At 44.5% G+C, this 20,861-nt stretch overlaps 1 protein-coding gene and 1 non-coding gene across 5 annotated transcripts; one reads left to right on the forward strand and one right to left on the reverse strand.

Annotated features, from left to right (window-relative positions):
* The first annotated feature begins 9,491 nt into the window (after nt 1–9,491).
* On the forward strand, nt 9,492–14,826 carry DRD1 (dopamine receptor D1). 4 transcript variants are annotated; one of them, XM_070462317.1, is made up of 3 exons: nt 10,270–10,860; nt 11,266–11,625; nt 11,725–14,826. In XM_070462317.1, the coding sequence occupies exon 3, from the start codon at nt 11,771–11,773 to the stop codon at nt 13,106–13,108; it is 1,338 nt and encodes a 445-aa protein (XP_070318418.1). In that variant the 5' UTR covers nt 10,270–10,860; nt 11,266–11,625; nt 11,725–11,770; the 3' UTR covers nt 13,109–14,826. The 4 variants fall into 4 exon arrangements, with proteins under 4 accessions (XP_070318417.1, XP_070318418.1, XP_070318416.1 ...); XM_070462316.1 differs by lacking the exon at nt 10,270–10,860 and adding an exon at nt 9,492–10,218 and having other exon boundaries at nt 11,266–14,826; XM_070462315.1 differs by having other exon boundaries at nt 11,266–14,826.
* Nucleotides 14,827–19,423: 4,597 nt separating this feature from the next.
* Nucleotides 19,424–19,496, reverse strand: TRNAW-CCA (transfer RNA tryptophan (anticodon CCA)). Its single transcript has one exon. It is a non-coding gene; the product is annotated as a tRNA-Trp (tRNA).
* Nucleotides 19,497–20,861: the final 1,365 nt, after the last annotated feature.

The following is a 20,861-nucleotide window of genomic DNA, read 5'->3' on the forward strand; positions in this document are numbered from 1 at the left end:
ATAACCTATGACTTAACAACTCAGTCAGGCATGTGCTGGGACGATGATTGGGAAACTGGTTGCCCTAGCCAAATTAGAGATATTGAGACCTGTAATAGAATAGCAGTTTGAGAAAGAAAGAAGAAGGAGCAGAGGTCTCCATGCATCTCAGAAGAATAAAAAGGAGGGTATGATTTTAAAGGTAGGAAGAAGAAGCGAGTAAAGAGCTCAGGTACTGTGTTGAGTCCCACTGTTGTACCAGGGGAAGTTGAGATGTCTTTCACCAAGAGAAGAATCACAAGAGGAGCAGCGCAGAGGGAGACAGGGACAGTTTCTGGTGCAGATTCTGAGTAAGCAGCTGGTGACACAGTAGTTCCAGAGAAGCAGGGGCTAGAAGCGGAAGCCACACAGCTTATGGGTGGGATGGAGAGGAAACCTTTTCACAAGGACCCCAGGCTTCTGTCTGCAAGGGTGTTGACCATGCTTCTCCATGTTCCCGATCTCTTCCAAATTGGAGCCACTGAGGTATGTGGGGGCTTCTGCCTCGAGTTTCTCTACTCCATGAACACAAGTCCTGCTAGTTATTCTTGAGATCCACCCCCAAGCCTCTAACTCAAAGCATATTGACCTTAAAATTGCTTGGGTTTCTAGAGCAGGGGTGGGCCCTCTTCTTTATATTTCTTCCAGTCTTCCAACTTCCTCTTTCATCATTCCCCACTCCCTCTCCCATTGCCATCACATCACATATATTGTGTTCTCTTTCCCAAACATACCTTTCCCTCACTTCATCTGGATTATTTCCTTTCTTTCTTTTAAGAGCACATCAAGTGTTGCCTCCTCTGGGGAGTCTCCCCTGGTCCCTCTATGTACCTTCTTGAAGCTGGAAAAGTTGCTTCGACTATTTGGTGTGTGTGCTTGCCCAGTTGTGTCCAGCTGTTTGCAACTCCATGGACTGCAGTCCACCAGGCTCTTTTGTCCTTGGAATTTTCCAGACAAGAACACTGGAGTGGGTTGCCATTTCATACTCATGAGTTCTTTTGTGAGTTGAGGGATGTTCTCTGGGGTCCTCCAATCATGCATTGTCTCATAGGCCCAACAGACAAATTAGCATCTTTTGAGTCTTCACAGAGCATTGATTTTGAAAAGCCTGCTTCAGCATTTTCTCTGCAAAGCCTCTTTCTTGGGCTTTGAATTTTCTGTAAATGGCCTAAAGATGACTCTTTAAGGTGACTTAAATAGATTCTATATTTACATAGTGTAAACAACTTTTCTGAATGAGCCCATCTTTTATCTTAGCTTAGATTATGATTTTGTCAGTAAGAGCATTCTTTCTTTCAACAAAGTTGAAACTCAGGACAATTTGTTATAAAAAGCTGTGCATGATTTAGCACAGGAATGTAAATGCTATGAGGACAGGGTGTTTTCTTTGCACTGTACTATGGCCCCAGTATCTAGAAAAGTACCATGCCAATAATAAGTACTCAATAAATATTTACAGAATGCACGATGGCATTTGTTACCATTCCATTTCTTCTCAGAGAATTGACTCTGTCCACAACCCCAGAAGGCCAGACTGGCTCAAACTGACTCCAAGTGTCTCTCAAAACTGAGGGATTTAGATGGGGGAAGAGGAAAAATGCTGGAGTCATAACACAGGTGGGCCAGGGCTAGATCTGGTGCTTGTGGCAGCCCAGAGCCATGGGCCAGTAGCAGTTTGGAGTTGCAAAGAAAACCAGAAGAAAATCAGTATTTTTGTACTAATCTTTGTTTCCAATCCCAATTTCCTTTGTTGGCTTAGATTCCTTTGCCTTTTTTAGACTTAAAATTTTTAAAGCTGAGATTTCTATTTCCAGACAGGAGTAATAGAGACTGGATAGGTCCTCCTATCTGAAACAAGCAATAAAATGGGCAGAATGTACGAAACGATGGTTTTCAAGATATGGGATACCATACAACAAAGGATGGTGATCCCTCAGAGATGGGAACCAAATGAGGTGAGACTTACAGCTGGCCCAGCTTACTGACTCAAGAGAATTTCCAGGTCATGGTGTGGGGAAGGGTAGTCTGGTGGACTCCTAGAATTGGAGAGACAGCATTGGGAGTCCAGGGACATCAAGGCAGCTGGAGGTCACAGAATAAAGTACTGCAAAGAGAGACCTGGAGAGACAGACAGACAGATAGATAGGGAACTCCAGAGACCTTTGGCATCCCTGAGAGAATTCTCAGGAAAGTAATCAGTACCGTTAAGTCTCCTACATATGAACCATCAAGTTGCAAATTTTCAAAAATGTGAATGTGTGTTTGCATGTCCAATCATGTAGGGCATGAGTGAAATTGCAGCTTGCCCTCCATCTCCTATTGCTGACAATCCTTCAGTTTTGCTCTCTCCCACCTCCTGTCCTCCTGCAGTCAGTAATTCTTCTTGCCTGCTCACTTGATGCCAGCCCTTGTATGCCAGCTGTTTACCATGTTGCTGTTGTTCAGTCATGTCTGGTTCTTTGCAACCTCATGGACTGCAGCACACTGGGCCCCCTGTCCCTCACCATCTCCCAAAGTTTGCCCAAGTTCATGTCCATTGAATCGGTGATGCCATCCAACCATCTCATCCTCTGATCACCCTCTTCTCCTTCTGCCTTCAATTTTTCCCAGCATCAGGGACTTTTCCAATGAGCCCTCTGTTCACATCAGATGACCAAAATACTGGAGCTTCAGCTTCAGCATTAGTTGTTCCAATGAGTATTCAGGTTGATTTCCCTTAAGATTGACTGGTTTGATCTTTGCTGTCCAAGGGACTCTCAGGAGTCTTCTCCAGCACCACAGTTCGAAGGCATCAATTCTTTGGTGCTCTGCCTTCTTTACAGTCCAGCTCTCACAACTGTACGTGACCACTGGGAAGACCATAGCCTTGATGATACGGATCTTCATCAGCAGAGTATTGTCTCTGCTTTTCAACACACTGTCTAGGTTTGTCATAGCTTTCCTGCCAAGAAGCAATTGTCTTCTGATTTCATGGCTGCAGTCACCATCCACAGTGATTTTAGAGCCCAAGAAGAGGAAATCTGTCACTACTTCCACCTTTTCCCCTTCTATTTGCCATGAAGTAATGGGGCTGGATGCCATGATCTTAGTTTTTTAGTTTTAAGCCAGCTCTTTTCACTCCTCCTTCACCCTCATCAAGAGGCTCTTTAGTTCCTCTTCACTTTCTGCCATCAGAGTGGTATCATCCGCATATCTGAGGTTGTTGATGTTTCTCCCGCCTATCTTGATTCCAGCTTGTAACTCACCCAGCCCAGCATTTCTCATGATGTGCTCAGCCTATAGGTTAAACAAACAGGGCTGCAGCAGACCGCTCAACTCTTCCTCAATTTTGAACCAATCAGCCGTTCCATAAGGGTTCTAATTGTGGCTTCTTGACCCGCATATAGGTTTCTTAGGAAACAGATAAGATGGTCTGGTATTCCCATCTCTTTAAGAGCTTTCCACAGTTTGTTATGATCCACACAGTCAAAGGCTTTAGCATAGTTGATGAAACAGAGGTAGATGTTTTTCTGGAATTCCCTTGCTTTCTCTATGATCCAGCGAATGTTGGCAATTTGATCTCTGCTCCTCTTCTTTTTCTATTTTTTTATTTTATTTTATTTTATTTTATTTTTTTATTTTTTTTTTAATTAGTTGGAGGCTAATTACTTTACATCATTACAGTAGTTTTTGTTATACATTGAAATGAATTAGCCATGGATTTACATGTATTCCCCATCCCAGTCCCCCCTCCCACCTCCCTCTCCACCCGATCCCTCTGGGTTCCTCTTCTTTTTCTAAACCCAGCTTGGACATACTTTTCAAGGTTCTGTACTATAAGATTAAAAACCTTTTCTTTATTTTTTGTGTTTGTTTTTTTGTGTATTGTTTTTGTGGAAAGTATTACAAACCTATTCCAGTATGGTACTAAATAACCAGTAGTGTTAGTTGGGTACTCAGGCTAACTTCGTTGGACTTAAGAGCAAATTGGACTTACCAACAAGCTCTCAAAATGGAACTTGTCTGCATGTAGAGAATTTACTGTATGTGATGTGAGGATGTGGGAGTGTGGAGACTGTATTATAGGGAGCTCACTCAGGACCAGGAGCAGGGCTTGTTGCCACCAGCCAGATTGGAAAACCTTGTAACTCACACGGCGTTGGAGAGAGCGCACAGAAGAATCTTGCCCCAGTCAAGGAAGACAGTTCGTCCCAGACCACACGCTGCTCTTGTTCAACCTAACCAGGCCATCACAAAAGCAGTACCTGAAAGGATCATGCTGTTTTTAAGGAATTTAAATGTGTTCTAAAAACAAAGTGCAAGAATATTTGTAGGAATATAGAAAGATCCAGTACCCCAAAGATAAAATTCATAGTGTATGGAATCCAGTCAAAAGTTGCCAGGCATGAAAAGAACTGGAAAAGTGAAACCCATAATAAGAAGTAAAAGCAATCAATTGAACTGATGCAGAGATTGGAATTAGTGAAGAGGAACAGTAAGACAGTTATTATAAATATATGTTATACATTCAGAATGTTAAGTAGAGACATAGGAGATGTAAAAAAGACACAAAAAGAACTTCTAGAGAAGAAAGCTACAAATGATGAGATGGAAAATTCATTGTATGGGATTAAGAACAGATTAGACAGTGAAAAAGAAATATATTAGTGAACTCAAGGATATAGCGACAGAAAATTTTCAAAATGAAAATGCAGAGAAAAGAGTAAATAAAATAGAATAAGCATCAGTGAGTTGTAGGCCAATCCCAAGCAGTCTGACACACATATAATTGAAGAACCTGGAAAAAAGGGGAAGTAGATAAAAAATCTGAAAAGATAATGGCCAAAATTTCCCAAATTTGACAAAAACTATAAACCCACACATCTTTAAATTGATCAAAATAAATAATAAAGAAAAAAATCTTAAAAGTAGCCAGAGGAAAAAATGCTGTGTTCCGTATGGAAGGACAAAGGTGAAGGTGACATCAGATTTCTCACTGAAAACAATGCAAGTAAAGCAAGAGTGGACCAACCTTTTAAAGAACAAAAGGGAAAAACCTGTCAATCCAGAACCTTCTCCCTAGCAAAACATCTTTCAAAAATGAAGGCCAAAGAAAGACTTTGCAGGGATATAAAAGTTGAAAGAATCAATCCCAGAAGATCTGTGTAGCAAGAAAAGTTAAAGTTCATCCTTCAATCAGAAAGATGATACCAAATGAAACTATGGATCTAGTTTTAGAAGAATGAAGCGTATCAGAAGAGGCACATAAGTTACTATATAGTAAATATATAACAGTTCTTTCTTATTTAAATATCCTTATAAGATGACTATTTAAAATTTATTTTATTGAAGTGTAGTTGATTTACAATGTGGTGTTAATTTCTGCTGTACGGCAAAGGGATTCAGTCACACCTGTGGATGCGCACTCTTTTCCACTATGGTTTATCACAGTGCTATATGTAGTTCCCAGTGCTATACGGTAGAATGTTGCTGTGTATCCATTCTACATATAGCAGCTTGTATTTGCTGACCCTAAACTCCCAGTCCCCACCTCCTCACCCTCTTGGCAGCCACAAGTCTGTTCTCTGTGTCTGTGAGTCTGTGTCTGTTTCATAGAAAAGTTTATTTGTGTCATATTTTACATTCCATGTACAAATGATATCATATGATATTTGTCTTTCTCTATCTGACTTATTAAATTAGCATGATAATCTCTAGGCCCATCCATGTTGCTATAAATGGTATTATTTTTTCTTTTTCATGACTAAGTAGTGTCCTTTGGGTATTTATGTATCACATCTTCTTTATCCATTCATCTGTCAGAGGACATTTAGGTTGGTTCCATGTCTTGGATATTGTAAACAGTGCTGCAGAAAATTGACTATTTAAAGAAAAATTATAATGATGTATTCTGGGGTTTATATCATTATAGAAGGAAAATATATGACAAAGCAACATAAAGGTTGAAAAGAAAGACATAGAAAAATACTATTGTAAATTTCTTAACTATATACAAAATGGTACATTTCACTTGAAGACGGTCTGTGAAAAAGATGTATAATACATAACATATCTTACATAGATCTATAAAATATATGTCTGATAGAAGATGTATATAGGAAAACTTCAGTGCTACTGTGGATCTATTTCCAGACCACCACAATTAAGTGAATATCACAAATAAAATGTGTCACACAAATTATTTGATTTCCCAGTACATACACAGTTATGTTTACACTATACTGTAGTCTACTGAGTGTGCAATAGCATTATGTCTTAAAAAGCACTGTACATACCTTAAGAAAATACTTTATTGCTCAGAAATGGTAACCATCACCTGAGCTTTCAGCAAGTTGTTGTAGTAACACCAAAGCTCACAACGAATATAAATTAATGAAGAACTTTGAAATGTTACAAGAATTACCAAAATGTGGCACAAACACACAAAGTGATCAAGCATTGTTGGGAAAATGGCACTGCCAGATCTGCTCGGAGTTGCCACAAACCCTCAATTTGTAAAACACACAATATCTGTGAAATGCAGTAAAACCGGGTATGCCTGTATCTATATCTTATACAACTTCTCATGTATATGATGAGAACCCTAAAGCATGAAAACAGCACGAAAATAGCAAAACAAAGAATTATAGACAATAAGGCAATGCATAAGATAAAAAGAAATCATAAAAACTACTCAGGTAAATCTACAGAAGTCAGAAAACAAAGAAAAGAGAAAAGGCAAGCAAGAACAGATACAACAACATACACACATTATGCGTGATGGACTACCTCTCAACCTCTACCCAAAGTGATATTTGTGGATTTAACATTTTTAATAGCGTTGATTTTTGAATCATATAATAAGCTATAGGAGAAGAAAATTCAACATGGGATCAGGAATTTTCAGAGATGTTATATTGATGATCTAAAACAAACATTCTAGTTATTTAGTCAAAGTCAGCCAAAACTTATCTCTTCTAACTAACATTATAAGCACTCATTTTGGGGTATTAAATTAGCTTTAATATCCTAGAGCCTCCCAAATATTAATTTGTTATACTTGTTTTATTTGTCTTCTGACAGATCAGTTGTTTTATTTAGTCTTTTATAAGCTTAAGCTCCCCTGTGATAGCGTGCCTTCTGTATTCATTTACTTTTACAAATGCCAAATAAAAATTTGTTGAAAAGCAACATTTTAACTCCCCCCTTCCTGCAGTGCATAAATCATGGTAAAGCTTAAAAGACATGCCAATTTGGGAAACAAAAGGGCTTTTGTACTGGGGTTTACATTCCCAGCACGATCTAATGCTAATACCTGCTTGCATTTATATTCGGTTCCTGACTGTTTGTGGGGGAGATTTTTATAGAACAAAACGGAAGGTTTTGTTTCACCTTGGCTTCAAGAAAGAAAACATGGGGGAAAAAACCCAAATCTGATCCCTGTGTTGGAAGATCCTCCCAAGGGAAGGGAATGGCTACCCACTGCACTATTCTTGCCTGGAGAATTCCATGGACAGAGGAGCCTGGCGGGCTACAGTCCATGGGGTCACAGAGAGTCAGACACGACTGAGCAACTAACACTTTCACTTTCTAGCCAAACTGTAAGTTCCTCTGAAATTCACACTCTCTGCAAAGTGGAAAAAATCCTGAGACTTAAGTTACACTTTACTTTTTCCTGTTCCATTAGCAATGACGTTCAAAAATCAATAACCTACGTTTGCCAGAGAGAGACCTCAGGAGTCTGTCTTGGAATCGTAAGAAATTGTCCGACTCTTTCGTTTTTCGGGTGACAGAAAACAAAATTATCCTCTTAGGTATTCGAGTCTTCCCTCCCCTAGCTTCATTCCTAAGCCTTTTGAGGGGGTATGTTATGGGTAAGGATGTTACTGAAAATTGGATGTTCAGACAGTAAAAATGGCAGAAGTTTACTCGTAGAAGATATACTTCTCAACCTGTACAATATATTGATTTGATAACCTAGACATTTCAGGTGTGCGAGTTGAGAGAAAAAGACACAGGTCAGTGTGGGATAGCTTGGAAAGAATTTAGGGAATTTTTCAAGCAAAGAAAAGAAAGCTTTTTTGTGTGTGGTTGTTGCTGAGCAGCTGCTGACCTTGAGAGAGAAAGAGGATATGAAGTGCGATGTGAAAGTCATTTGCCTCCAACGAGGTTTTGGTTCATATTTAAATTTCAGTTCAAATACCTTTCGGCTGTTGAACTGTTGTTTCATTGAAGGTGAGGCCACCGGAGGTCAGGCCAGTTGCCACTGGGCTCTGATCTAAAGAGCAGTGGGCAGTGCCAGGGTTATTAACTCTGGGAGGGCTTGGACGCTGGGGGTGTTTCTCAGGGGAATCACTAGAAATTTACACCCCACACTGGCCTTGTCCTGACCTCCAGGCCCTGTTACTTTTATCTTGGCATGTGTTCTCCTGGAGTTTCTGCCCAGATGAAAAATGCCAGGTCAGCTCCTTCCTCCAGTTCAATCCTGTTCATGTGTGCTCAGTCACTACAACCTGCCTTTTATTCTCGAGAAAAAGGATTCCCTGCTTCCTGCCTGTAGGGTTAGTGCTGAATTTCCTCTACCTGTGTGTTTCTGGGTAATTGCAGTGGGAACACTCCAGGGTGGGTGGGTACCATGTGGGGAGTTAAATGTTCAGGCTGACATGACTATCTTGAACCAGAAGTATATCCTTTCACTTGTTAGGGAAAGGGAGAGAAAGATGCAATAAAGCCAGAAAGTTTGGGGAACGACTGCTTTAAGGGAAATGATCTGGAAGTATCATGCTAAGCATGGCTTTAAGACTCTACAAGCACGTGGTGTCCCTGTGTGTGACGGTGAGGGTGGGGACGGGAGGACCGGGCTGGGCATAGGAGCGAAGGAGGCTCTGCCGTCTGCAACGAGGTTCTTTCACTGAAAACCAAGGTGCAGCTTGTACTGGCTAATTGAATGGAATTATTATTTAGAGTCAGAGTTTTTACCGAGAAAATCGTGGCTTTCAATGTGGTGCGAGGTTCTCAGCGAAATAAGACTATGGGTTTTCTAATGAGCCCCTGGGGCTTCCTACCAGGAAAGGGGACGGAGTCCTAGGCTCTGTGCCAAGCCCTCAACAAACACCATCTCCTTGAATACTTAGAACAAACCTGTGATGCCGGCACTATTTCAGAGAGGACGAAGACGAGCTCCCAGAGGGGACAGGGCACAGGCGACCAGCGCTGGCAGGGGAGGGACCGGAAGCCAGGCAGTCCGACAAGGAAACCCTGCTTATCTCCCCTGCTCTTAGGAAGGCGCGGCAAGGCACTGCGATGTCGCCATGTACATAACTTCTGCCTTTTAGCTGTGCAGTCTGCGCCCTGAGATTTCAGCCAGGACAGCAGGGGAGGGACTCAGAGGCAGTCATCTCCAGGTTCCCTTGCTTCCCTCCTGCCCGTCCCTCTCTTTAAGCTTTGTGGGTAATTATGTAGTTCGTGGAATCCGGAGACTAGACTCAGAGTTCCCAGAGGCAGTGATGTGTACGTGAAAATAAGACGCAGGTGGGAGTCAGGCAACTGGCCCCGTCTCAGCAACCCTGTAACTTTGGGTACATTTCTGAACCCGCTTTTCCACTTGGGCAGAATGGAGATGAGGAAGTTCATCAGGAGGGATGTTTTTGTAAGGGGTGGGCGACATATGGCCTGTGTCTGGGACCCAGAGTCTGTTCAGTAAATGCCAGATCTCTCTGGTTTACTCTTTGGGAGGAGAGCTTGCCTCTTGCTTACCCTGTTGCTCTTGGTACATGCAGTGAGCGCTCTGGAAAATATTGTACATTGGCTCAGCGAATGAAGTGCCAGCAAAAGAAATTTTTCACCCTTGTCAGTTTTTAGGGATTTCGAGCAGAGAACTCCATCCTCTTTCCCAGGTTCTGGTAGTTATGGTCAAGGAAGAGTGGGTCCAGGCGCGGTCCCGCGTGGATGCTGGAGCCCATACCGGCGAGGTTGGGGTCTGAGAGGGCGCAGTCGGGGCGCTGGAAGCCAAAACGGCCGGCAGAGGGCGCCCCGGGCCCGCTGAGAGCGTGGCGCTGGGCTTGCGGCTCTCGCCGGGCGCCTGGCTCCGGCTGCAGTCCGGCAGTGACCACAGCGGTGGACGCGCGCGCTACCCAAGCTGGGCGCCAGGTGAGCGCCCTCGGGGCGCCGCGGAGCGCACCCGCCCAGGCGCGCTACTGCCCGGAGCCCTCCCGGCGAGCGGTGAGTACAGGCGCTCGCGGGGCACGTTTCATCCCAGTTGAGGGGCCCTTGGAGGCAGCGCCTGTCGGAGCCGGGCTGTTCTGGAGGTTGATGTGCGTGGAAGAGTGAGCCGGGTCCCAGCCTCCTTTTGGTCTTGAGAAGGGCGTGGGGTTGACCCCCGCAGGCGCTGGATGGCGCGCGGAGCTTTGCTTCCTGGAGACTCAGGCTCGCTTGAGGTTTTCACCTAGGGGTCCTTTCTCGCGGGCCCCTGTCCGGGTGCCCTCCCGGGTTCCGGGGGCCCGGGGTTTGGCGGGGTAACCTGGGACGGGCAAGCAATCAGCTGGGCTCCCCCCACCCCTCTCGCCCGCGGCACCAGCCTGGCGAACCACGTGCAGCTGTCGCCGGCAACTCTTGCCTGTCAAGCGAGGCCCGCCTCCGGGGCAGGGGAGGGGACGCGGGGGCGGGGTGGGCTGTGCCCCGAGGGAATGCGACCGGCCCGGGCGCCCTCCGGTACAAGCTCGGCTCTTTCTGCCTCGTGTGCCCACGGGCTCCTGGGAGGAAGCGGGCAGTTCCGCGGGAAGGCGCAGGGCTCTTCCCCGAGGGGCCAGAGGCCGCTCGAGGGGTGCCTGGGCGCTCGGCTCCGGGAGACAGGTAGCTGCTCAGGTGAGTAGTACTGGGGGTACCCTCTCTCCGAGAACCTGGAAGCCCTTTTCCGGGGTCTCGTCCGCTTTGAACCGCCTCCAGCCATTCGAGGCAGTGGGGGGCAACGCCAGCTCTCTGTGGACCTGGCCCGGGATCCTTTTCCCAAACCTGCTCCTGCGATTTTTGCGCATCGGTCGCGGAACCCAGGCTGCGCGCGCAGGGCAGGACTCTGGCGCGCCTCCTGGGTGCCCTGGCGCGGCGTCGCCTCGGAAGACTGCTCTCGGAGCTCCAAGAGCTCCCGGGGGCTGGGAGAGAGACGACCCCAAGGCAAGGTAGGTGGCTCAGAGGGAGCTGGATGGGGCTTGGCAGTGAAGATGCGATCTGCTCCTTTTGGCAAACGACCTTTGCTTTCTCTTTGCTTTCTAGGGCTTTAGGGGAGCTGCTGCGGAGCCTGGGGCTTGGAGGAGCGGGGCATGTATTTTAAGCTGCGCCTCAGAGGGGAGAATTTTCTGTCACCACCAGAGAGGCCACAGACCCGGAATGTGACGACAATTGACGAGCTCGGTAGAGGCCTGAGAGTCTCTGGCTTGACAGCTTAGAATATGCTAAAACACCAGGGCTTCCCAGGAGGCATTGAAGGGTCAGCTTGTCCCTGCGACAGTGACCTGGAGCAAGGAAGTCAGAAGACAGTCTTAGAGAGCAAAAGGGACCTTCCAAGGGGCTGACTTGGACTGCCAAGGGCAGGCTACTGCCACTCGGTTCTTGCAGCCGTCTGGTGGAATGCTGGTAAGGTCCTCCACCCAGGGGAGCAAGTGGGGCTGGGCACGGGGCTGCGTGGCCCGTGAGGACTCCTGCAGGTCTGATCAGTCCCTAATCCCTGCCTAGGAACTTGAGGGCTGTCCGAGCCCCCTCTGTGCTCACCCTCAGGAAGATGAGGACTCTCAACACCTCTGCCATGGAAGGCACTGGGCTGGTGGCGGAGAGGGACTTCTCCTTCCGCATCCTCACAGCCTGTTTCCTGTCGCTGCTCATCCTGTCCACCCTCCTGGGGAACACGCTGGTCTGTGCCGCCGTGATCAGGTTCCGCCACCTGCGATCCAAGGTGACCAACTTCTTCGTCATCTCCTTGGCTGTGTCGGATCTCTTGGTGGCCGTCTTGGTCATGCCCTGGAAAGCAGTGGCCGAGATCGCTGGCTTCTGGCCCTTTGGGTCCTTCTGTAACATCTGGGTGGCCTTTGACATCATGTGCTCCACCGCATCCATCCTCAATCTCTGTGTCATCAGTGTGGACAGGTATTGGGCCATCTCTAGCCCCTTCCGGTATGAGAGGAAGATGACTCCCAAGGCAGCCTTCATTCTGATCAGTGTGGCATGGACTTTGTCTGTTCTTATCTCCTTCATCCCCGTGCAGCTCAGCTGGCACAAGGCAAAACCCACAGGTCCCTCCGAGGGGAATGCCACTTCCCTGAGCAAGACCATCAACAGCTGTGACTCCAGCTTGAGCAGGACATATGCCATTTCATCCTCTCTAATAAGCTTTTACATCCCTGTGGCCATCATGATTGTCACCTACACGAGGATCTACAGGATCGCCCAGAAACAAATACGGCGCATCTCAGCCTTGGAGAGGGCAGCAGTCCATGCCAAGAACTGCCAGACCACTACAGGTAACGGAAACCCCATGGAATGTTCTCAACCAGAAAGCTCCTTTAAGATGTCCTTCAAAAGAGAGACTAAAGTCCTGAAGACCCTGTCGGTGATCATGGGGGTGTTTGTGTGCTGCTGGCTCCCTTTCTTCATTTTGAACTGCATGGTGCCCTTCTGTGGGTCTGGAGAGACCAAGCCCTTCTGCATCGATTCCATCACCTTCGACGTATTTGTGTGGTTCGGGTGGGCAAATTCCTCCTTGAACCCCATCATTTATGCCTTTAATGCTGATTTTCGGAAGGCATTTTCCACCCTCTTAGGATGCTACAGGCTTTGCCCGACGACGAATAATGCCATAGAGACGGTTAGCATCAATAACGGGGCTGTGGTGTTTTCCAGCCATCACGAGCCTCGGGGTTCCATCTCCAAGGACTGCAATGTGGTGTATCTGATCCCACATGCTGTGGGCTCCTCCGAGGACCTGAAGAAGGAAGAGGCAGGGGGAATAGTCAAGCCCTTGGAGAAGCTGTCCCCAGCCCTGTCTGTCATTTTGGACTATGACACTGATGTCTCTCTGGAGAAGATCCAGCCCATCACACAAAATGGACAGCACCCGACCTGAGCTCTGAGCAGTCTTGCTCGTCCCAAAAGCTACAGGAGTTTTCTCTGAGGCTTGCGGTGAGGAAACTAAGGTGTGCTGACTCTTGAGATGTCGGGCGAGCTCTTCTCTGCTGCTTCCCCTCAACACACAACTAACTACATTTTAATCTACGTTCCGGTGTGTTTTCTGTGTTGCTCATAGTGAATCAAGAGGGACACAGGTGAAGCGCGTGTTCATAAGGGACCTGTCTTTGGCTCCAAAGTTGTTTTTAGAAACTGATTCTTATCTTAGGACTTATAAATAGGGCAAAGAATCAACAATGAACAGCTTCACTTAAAAATTAAAGCTTTCCAGGAAGGAAATGAGAAAGGTTGAGTTTGCTGTGTACAAACAGGTGCTAACACTGGTCCAAGAAAAGTTTTCAGATTGTAAAGGTAGGTGCATGCCTTTATAAATTATTCCTAAAACAAAACAAAAAAAAAATGAGCCTTACAGTAGGAATGGGATTTTTTTCCCCCCAGAATTGATGCTTAGTTGATATTGGTTTTATTTATTTACTGTATTATATGGATATTTTTAATTTATTATATTAAATCTATATTTATCATATTTAATAGAATGAGTTATCTGAGATCTTAAAATAGCATTTTTGTTCATTTGACTAGCACTTTATAAGCCGATGAAACAAATACACAGACTCTCTGAGAGCCTAAATGCTCATTTGTAACTTCCAGAAACACAGCAAAGACAAACAGAAAATGAAGCTGTGACTATTCCTTAAAATTTATTGGCACAGCTAAATAGGAGATGAGAATTGACAAATGCTGTGATAACTTTTTTCCTCTTAAAAAGATTTTGAAAGATTTAAAAAAGTATAGCTACTCTTGTGTTCAAAATTTTTTATGTGACAAAGACTTTCCCAGCAGAATGATTTGCAGTTCTGTAAATATCTGAAATAAAAGTCAGCTGAAGAAGAATCCAACTTGAAATTTATATTAGGTGGCAATAAAAAGTACATGCCACTTTGTATTTATGTAAAATAATTGGCCCTCTCTGTCTTTTCTCATTTCCTGCGTCAGATAGCTTTTCTGAACCCGATAAATGACTGTCCTGGTTAGAGATGTGCAGTGAGGACAGTGAGTTTTCTTAACTCGTGTGTCACAACAGTTTCACCCGTGGGCAAAGGTCAAATCCTTCCTCTCCGTCTTACCAGCCAAGCTGCTCAGTGGGGCTACTTTTGGTAATGCTTTAATCCGAACTTAGACTTGATTTCTTTTAAAAAGTCTAAACGTTAATGGTGTAAAATTAGCAGATAGTGCCTCATTATCGTCCTTGAGTGAGACGCTTCTGTTGGTGGAAAAAACAGGAGACCCTTTCTCCTCTCGTGTTCAGCACCCTAAAGCCATCCGCATCCCTGCTGACAAACGCTAGCCCTTTCTCTGTGCTTTGGCATCCAGTCCCTGTGTCATCACCTGGACTGTAAAAAGTATTCCAAGTCTCTGCTGCCAGATACCAACTCATGTGGGGCATTTCAAGAGAATTTTTTTGGAAATGTTTACAAAGTATTCTTGTGGATAAGCAATTGACTTAACATTTAGATGAAGTGGGTCACAAGAAAGATGTCTACTGGAAACTATCTCCTGATCAGGTCTGTGTTATTTATGCATTGTGAATGTTTTCTTAATTTTATTGCCTGTATGCTTTCTTACATATAATAAAATTATTTTGTGAACTCAGAACCACCCTGAATGTTGCATTTGTGCTGCAGTAGTTAAATGCATTTTAAAAACTAGAATATTTCAGATCTACACGTAAGAAAACTTGGGCATTTTCAAGGATATGTTACTTTTTCTTTTCAGTGGTGATCTCCTCTTATGTATGCCACATGTTGCCTTTGAATACTTAAACATAAAGTTGATTTGGGCTATAAACTCTTTTCCTTCTGTCTGAAAACCATTCTCCGCTCCCCCCCCAAAAAAAAACCTCCGTCTTTGCTCAAGGAATTACTCTCCTTTTCATTTCACAGATTTAAAAGACTTTTAAAATCTCTACTTTTACTTTTTAAGACTCTAGAGATTTTAAATAACATGAAAATTACAGAAAAGTCTGTGGCTTGTTCTGCATGGTTGTGGACCATGGCTTAATGGCAACCACTGTATGAATAGTGTTTGTTTTAAGAGTAAAATATAATAAGAATTTCTTTCTGGAGAAAACACACAGACTGTGATACTAGGCTTATTTAAAAGTCTTACACGGAACTTCCATTGATCCTGCTAAACCTGCTTAGTTCATGTGCTAACCTGGCTTTTTTTTTTCCTCTTAATCCCAAAGGAGAATGATTGAACAGCAGGTGATGTAAAAATTAAGGGTTAAGTTTATAATTTGAACATCACACAACAGATGGTGTCTTTTTAAATTCCATATTTGCCTTCCCTAGGCTTTGGCAGATAATGAACATATCTAGAATGAACTCGCTTAAAGCATGATGCCTTTTTGTTTTGCTTCTTAACTTTCTACACATCTTGATTCTTTGCGGTTTAATTTTGCTGTTTTGTAATTGGTAGTCCAGCAACATGAGCTGTGATGCCCAGGGTTGTTGTTGTCCAACCAATGAAACACTGTGTATTTCATTGGCAGAATGAAAAATAAAGACTATTAAATAATGGTAAAATTTAGGACACTGTGGATGAGACTGTCCTTTGGGTTTCTGGCATGTGGGATGAATGGAGGGTATCTCATGAAGTGTTCATTTGACTGACAAAATCTTTCAGAGAATTTGATTTACAACCATAAAAGAAAATTTAAAATATGACATTTATTTCATTTAACTATCCCAATGAGCTTTCACAATACTAGATACATGTAAGACACTTTAGAAAGACAGAGACAGTTTAAAGAGGTGTTCTTTTTCCTTTCCATCTAAGAAGATGCCTTTCCTGTTCAGATAAACGCAGAACTTTTACTGGTGATAGAATAATAAGAAGTCTTAAGGAAGGGACACTGAGCCCTGGGCTCCAATTGGTAGATTTGGAGTTCATGCAAGAAAGTTGTTGATTTTCTTGGGATCTAAGCAAGTCATGGTCTCTGAGTCTCAGTTGTCTTGATCCATTAAATGGGAAGAACAAAACCTCTGCATTAACTTTTTCAGTGGAGGAGGTCATCCAAAGAGCAAACCTGATACATAGTCCGATCTCAAGGACTTTCTGAACTCTGCACTTTGTGGCGGCTCCATCATGATTTCCCCCAGGCCTGCACCAGATGAATTTCAGCTTGATTGTTCTACCCCCCAGGAGCCAGTCCACTTGTGGAGGCCTGGAATGCAAAAAGCCCAGGCTTTGTTTTGGATAGACGTGGGTTCCCATTGCAGCTACCACTTTCAAGCTGTGTGAGAGTAAACAAATGACGGTCCCTCTCTGAGCCTGTTTGACCATTTGTGAAATGGAATTAAACATGCAGATTCTTGTGAGGGTTGAAATGATGCTCATGTTTTATAAGGGTCCTGAGGCCTGAAATCTTAGGCTCATCACATCTTTGCAGGATCTCTGCTTGGAAGGGGTTGATGACAATATTTATTGCATTACTAATAATGGAGCTGCTATCCATTTGAATTTTTGCATGTTTGCTAAAGCAAATGGAAATAACTTTCAGAGTGCATGTAGTCTGGGATTCTCCCAAACACCATTCTCTTTTGTTGTGGTTATCTGGTATTGCTGAAGCAAGTAGCTTTTTATATCAGCATGGCTGAGACAATTGTCTTATTTTTTTCCCCACTAGATATCTACTAAATAGATATGTCCCTGGTGCTTTAGTTTATGAAGTCTACTTAACCCTCACAGTTTGTTTCAGGAATGATGACTTGATGGCTGGCCAGCTCTGGGCTGTCAAAACTGGGACGTATCGCTCTGCGCAATCTGGTTACTGTGGTCATTGGAAGGAACTGACCCCGTGGGTCATCAGATTGTAGCATTACGTAGATTAGATGCACCTCTGTGGATTTCTTTGAGATTTCCTGGATAGAAACATGACATAATCAACCTGTTTGTTTTTGTGGAGGATTGAGGGGATGGCAAGCTTTACCGCTCTGAGAACCCTTCTAAAATCTTGTTACCAGGCCAATCTAGTCATGTTGCCTTCTGTCATGTTAAGTAACCACCATGTGATGAACAGAATTAAAAAAGCAGCATTTGGACTTGAGTCTGTTACATCACTCAAGATCTGGGAGTTGTAATTTAAATAGTATTAGAAGCTCAAAGAATAATCTCTGGTTTAAAAGGGTTTAACTTTTTAATCACTAGGAGAAAATGGTCAGAACCAGTTAACATTTTTCTCATGCTCATAGACTATATATTCGACCAGCTCTCAAAACTGGGAAATGTTTTCAGTCATTGAAGAGCCTCTTCCCTGAGCTATGTCCACAGGAATGAGCCCATATGGCCCCCGTGCCAGCAAAGTGGAAGGGGGTAGTGAGACCCAGAAGGACTGAATTGTAGGGCAGCATTTTTAATTTCACCAAATAATTTTTAAAAGATAAGTAGTTTGGATAAATTACCTTGTAACCCTTGAAAGTAAGTTTTTTCGTCTCTACAATACGTGGGTTAGAAGAGGTGATTCTAAGATTTTTTCTGGCTTGACAATATCAGATCCGTTACCGGTAAAATAGGAATATGACAGATTGTCCAAGTCTGTTCTCTTTGCTACAAGAAAGCTAACAAAGTGATAATTCCAAAATGCCAATATTAGCTCATGCCCTTCTCAACATTCTTCAGTGACTCCCGGTTACTTTCAGGAAAAGCAGACAAGCCCTGGTGGTCTCTGCACTAACCCACTGTAGTATCTCTACAGACATTCAGAGCTTCTTACAGCTTGTGGTGTGTCCAGAGCCCTTTCTTGTCTTTCTGCCTTGCACGCGCTGTGCCCTCTGCCTGGAGCACCCTTCCCTGTCTCTTTTGTTTGCCTGCTTCTACTTATCTTTTAAGATTCAGTGGGGCCTAATTCAGTCAGTTCAGTTCAGTTGCTCAGTTGTGTCCGACTCTTTGCGACCCCATGAACCGCAGCACACCAGGCCTCCCTGTCCATCACCAACTCCTGGAGTTTACTCAAACTCATGTCCATCGAGTCAGTGATGCCATCCAATCATCTCATCCTCTGTCGTCCCCTTCTCCTCCTGCCCTCAATCCCTCCCAGCATCAGGGTCAGTGAGTCAGTTCTTCACATCAGGTGGCCAAAGTATTGGAGTTTCAGCTTCAGCATCAGTCCTCCCAATGAACTGATCCCAGGACTGATCTCCTTTAGGATGGACTGGTTGGATCTCCTTGCAGTCCAAGGGACTCTCAAGACTCTTCTCCAGCACCACAGTTCAAAAGCATCAATTCTTTGGTGCTCATCTTTCTTTATAGTCCAACTCTCACATCCATACATGACCACTGGAAAAACCATAGCCTTGACCAGACGGACCTTTGTTGGCAAAGTAATGTCTCTGCTTTCTGCTCCCTTGGTGGCTCAGTGGTAAGGAATCTGCCTTCTGATGCAGGAGATGTGGGCTCTATTCTTGGGTTGAGAAGATCCCCTGGAGAAGGAAATGGCAACCCCACTCCAGTATTCTTGCCTGGGAGGTTCCATGGGCAGAGGAGCCTCGCGGGCTACAGTCCATGGGGTCGCAAAGGAGACACGACTTAGCAACTAAACAGCAACAGGACCTAATTGCAGAAGGCCTGCTTCCTTCTATTCTTCCTCCTATTTCTTTTGAAGGGTTACCACAGTGTAATGAAATAATCTCCTTACTTATCTCCTTCCCTAGGTTATGTGTCTCTTGAGAGCAAAACCTGCCTTCCTTTTTTTCCCTTTCTCCATATATTCCTATGGAAGAAGGCATGGCAACCCACTCCAGTATTCCTGCCTGGAGAATCCCATGGACAGAGAAGCCTGGCGGGCTATAGTTCATAGGGTCACAAAGAGTTGGACATGACTGAAGCGACTTAGCACGCATATATTCCTAAGCATCCAACACACTGCTTGTCTTACAGGAGTTACTCGTTAGACCTTTGTTGAATGAATGAAAGCACGAGCAAGTCAAATCAGCGGGTGTTGGGACCACAGTTTCAGTGAAGTTTATTTCTGGAGTGCCTGGTGTATGCGTGCAGGTCTGCAAGGCTCTCTCTAACATGTTTGGGTAGAACCCCCGTGAGATCTCAGAGGCTTACAGTTCCCTGAGGTCTGAACGGTTGTGTGGAGGTCATTGCATACACTGTCTACTGTCCCTCCATCTCTCTCTCTCTCTTTTTTTTTTTTTTTTTAATTTGGCTGTGATGGGCCTTAGTTGCAGCATGTGGGATCTAATTCCCTGACCAGGGATCGAACCTGGGCCCCCTGCATTGGGAGCGTGGAGTCTTAACCACTGGACCACCAGGGAAGACCCTTTCATTCTTATGTGTGCTAAGGTATATAATCACTGATGTTTACAATCAATAAAGCTTGTGAGCACTTTCTGTAATTCAAGCTATGTGTTTGATGCTGGAAATAATCAGATAGCATGCCAGTGTTTGAGGAGCTTGAAGCAGAGATATGTATGTAAATAAACAATCACCAAAGAATGTTTTAAAAATAAGATATAAGAAGAAGGAAAATGATGATGCCAATAGCAGGCGATGCCAGGTGAATGCCAGTAGGACCAGTCTACTGAGCCCCACCTGGCATTGTATACTGTGTGCCATCCTTTTATTATCTGATTCCACCTTCACACTCATCCTACGAGGTGGGTACCATCATCAACATCCCCATTTTACAGGTGAAAATAGTGAACATTCAGAAAGGACCTGTGCTGTGTCCTGGGTCATACAGCCAGTAAATGATGCGGCAGGTTTAAATCTAGAGTTGTCAGACTTTAAAGCTTCTTCCTTTGATCAGGAACCCGTTCTGTTTACCAGGAACCAGGCCTAAGCAAACAAGTTACTTGTTAAGTGGGCTTCCACATCAGCTCACATACTGGTGGATTAAAAAATACTTTTTGTTATCATTCACATTTTCAATCATGTACAAAAAAAATAGAGATGATTGTATATAAACCTCACGTACCCATCTTCTTACCCAGATTAGAACATCAGCAAGACTAAGGTTGGTGGTCTGTAACCAATAGCAAGGGGTCTCTGTCTTTGGATAAAGCACAAGTTTGAAGTCAAGAGGACCTTTCAATTTTAACACCGTCACCCTGTGGAGTTCAAAGATAACGGAATGAGGTGATGGCTTATTCAAAGGTCAAAGTGCTCTGTGTTTGGCGATCAGTTTGATCAGGGCACACTTACACAGTTTGATTTAGCAAACATTCATCTATGCCTGCCTGGTCCTCGTTGCTGCTTTGGGAGGGGGAGTGGCGGTGGAGGGGTGAGACATCAGGGCAGGGCGGGGAAAATGCTCGGCGAGCGAGGCAGTGCTGCTGGAAGTGCATTGGGCAGAAAGGACTTGGCGTTGGAGCTGGGCTAGTGGGATGGACAGGGCTTGGGCAGCAACAGGCAGGGAGTGAGAAGGGCTGAGGCTGGAACTCCAGGACCTGCAAAACATAGGTCTGAGGAGTGGGCACTGTGTGGTCTTCTAGATACAGGACTTGGAGTAGAGATGAACTGAAACTAGAAAATTTGATCCAAATGAGGTCCCTTAGGCTGTCAGAGTAATTGTTTGGGGACAGTCTCCATGTTCTGCAGGACACGTTCGCACATCTGAGTGACTAGCCAGACAGTCAGGTGAAAGTGGCTCGTCCCTCCCCACCGCACACCCTCCCTGC

This window comes from Odocoileus virginianus, unplaced genomic scaffold (genome assembly GCF_023699985.2).
Source record: "Odocoileus virginianus isolate 20LAN1187 ecotype Illinois unplaced genomic scaffold, Ovbor_1.2 Unplaced_Scaffold_3, whole genome shotgun sequence".
Classification (NCBI taxonomy): Eukaryota; Metazoa; Chordata; class Mammalia; order Artiodactyla; family Cervidae; genus Odocoileus; species Odocoileus virginianus.

Coding starts and splice junctions, on each gene's coding strand:
- DRD1 (XM_070462316.1), top strand. CDS start 11,771: ATGAGGACTCTCAACACCTCTGCCATGGAAGGCACTGGGCTGGTGGCG.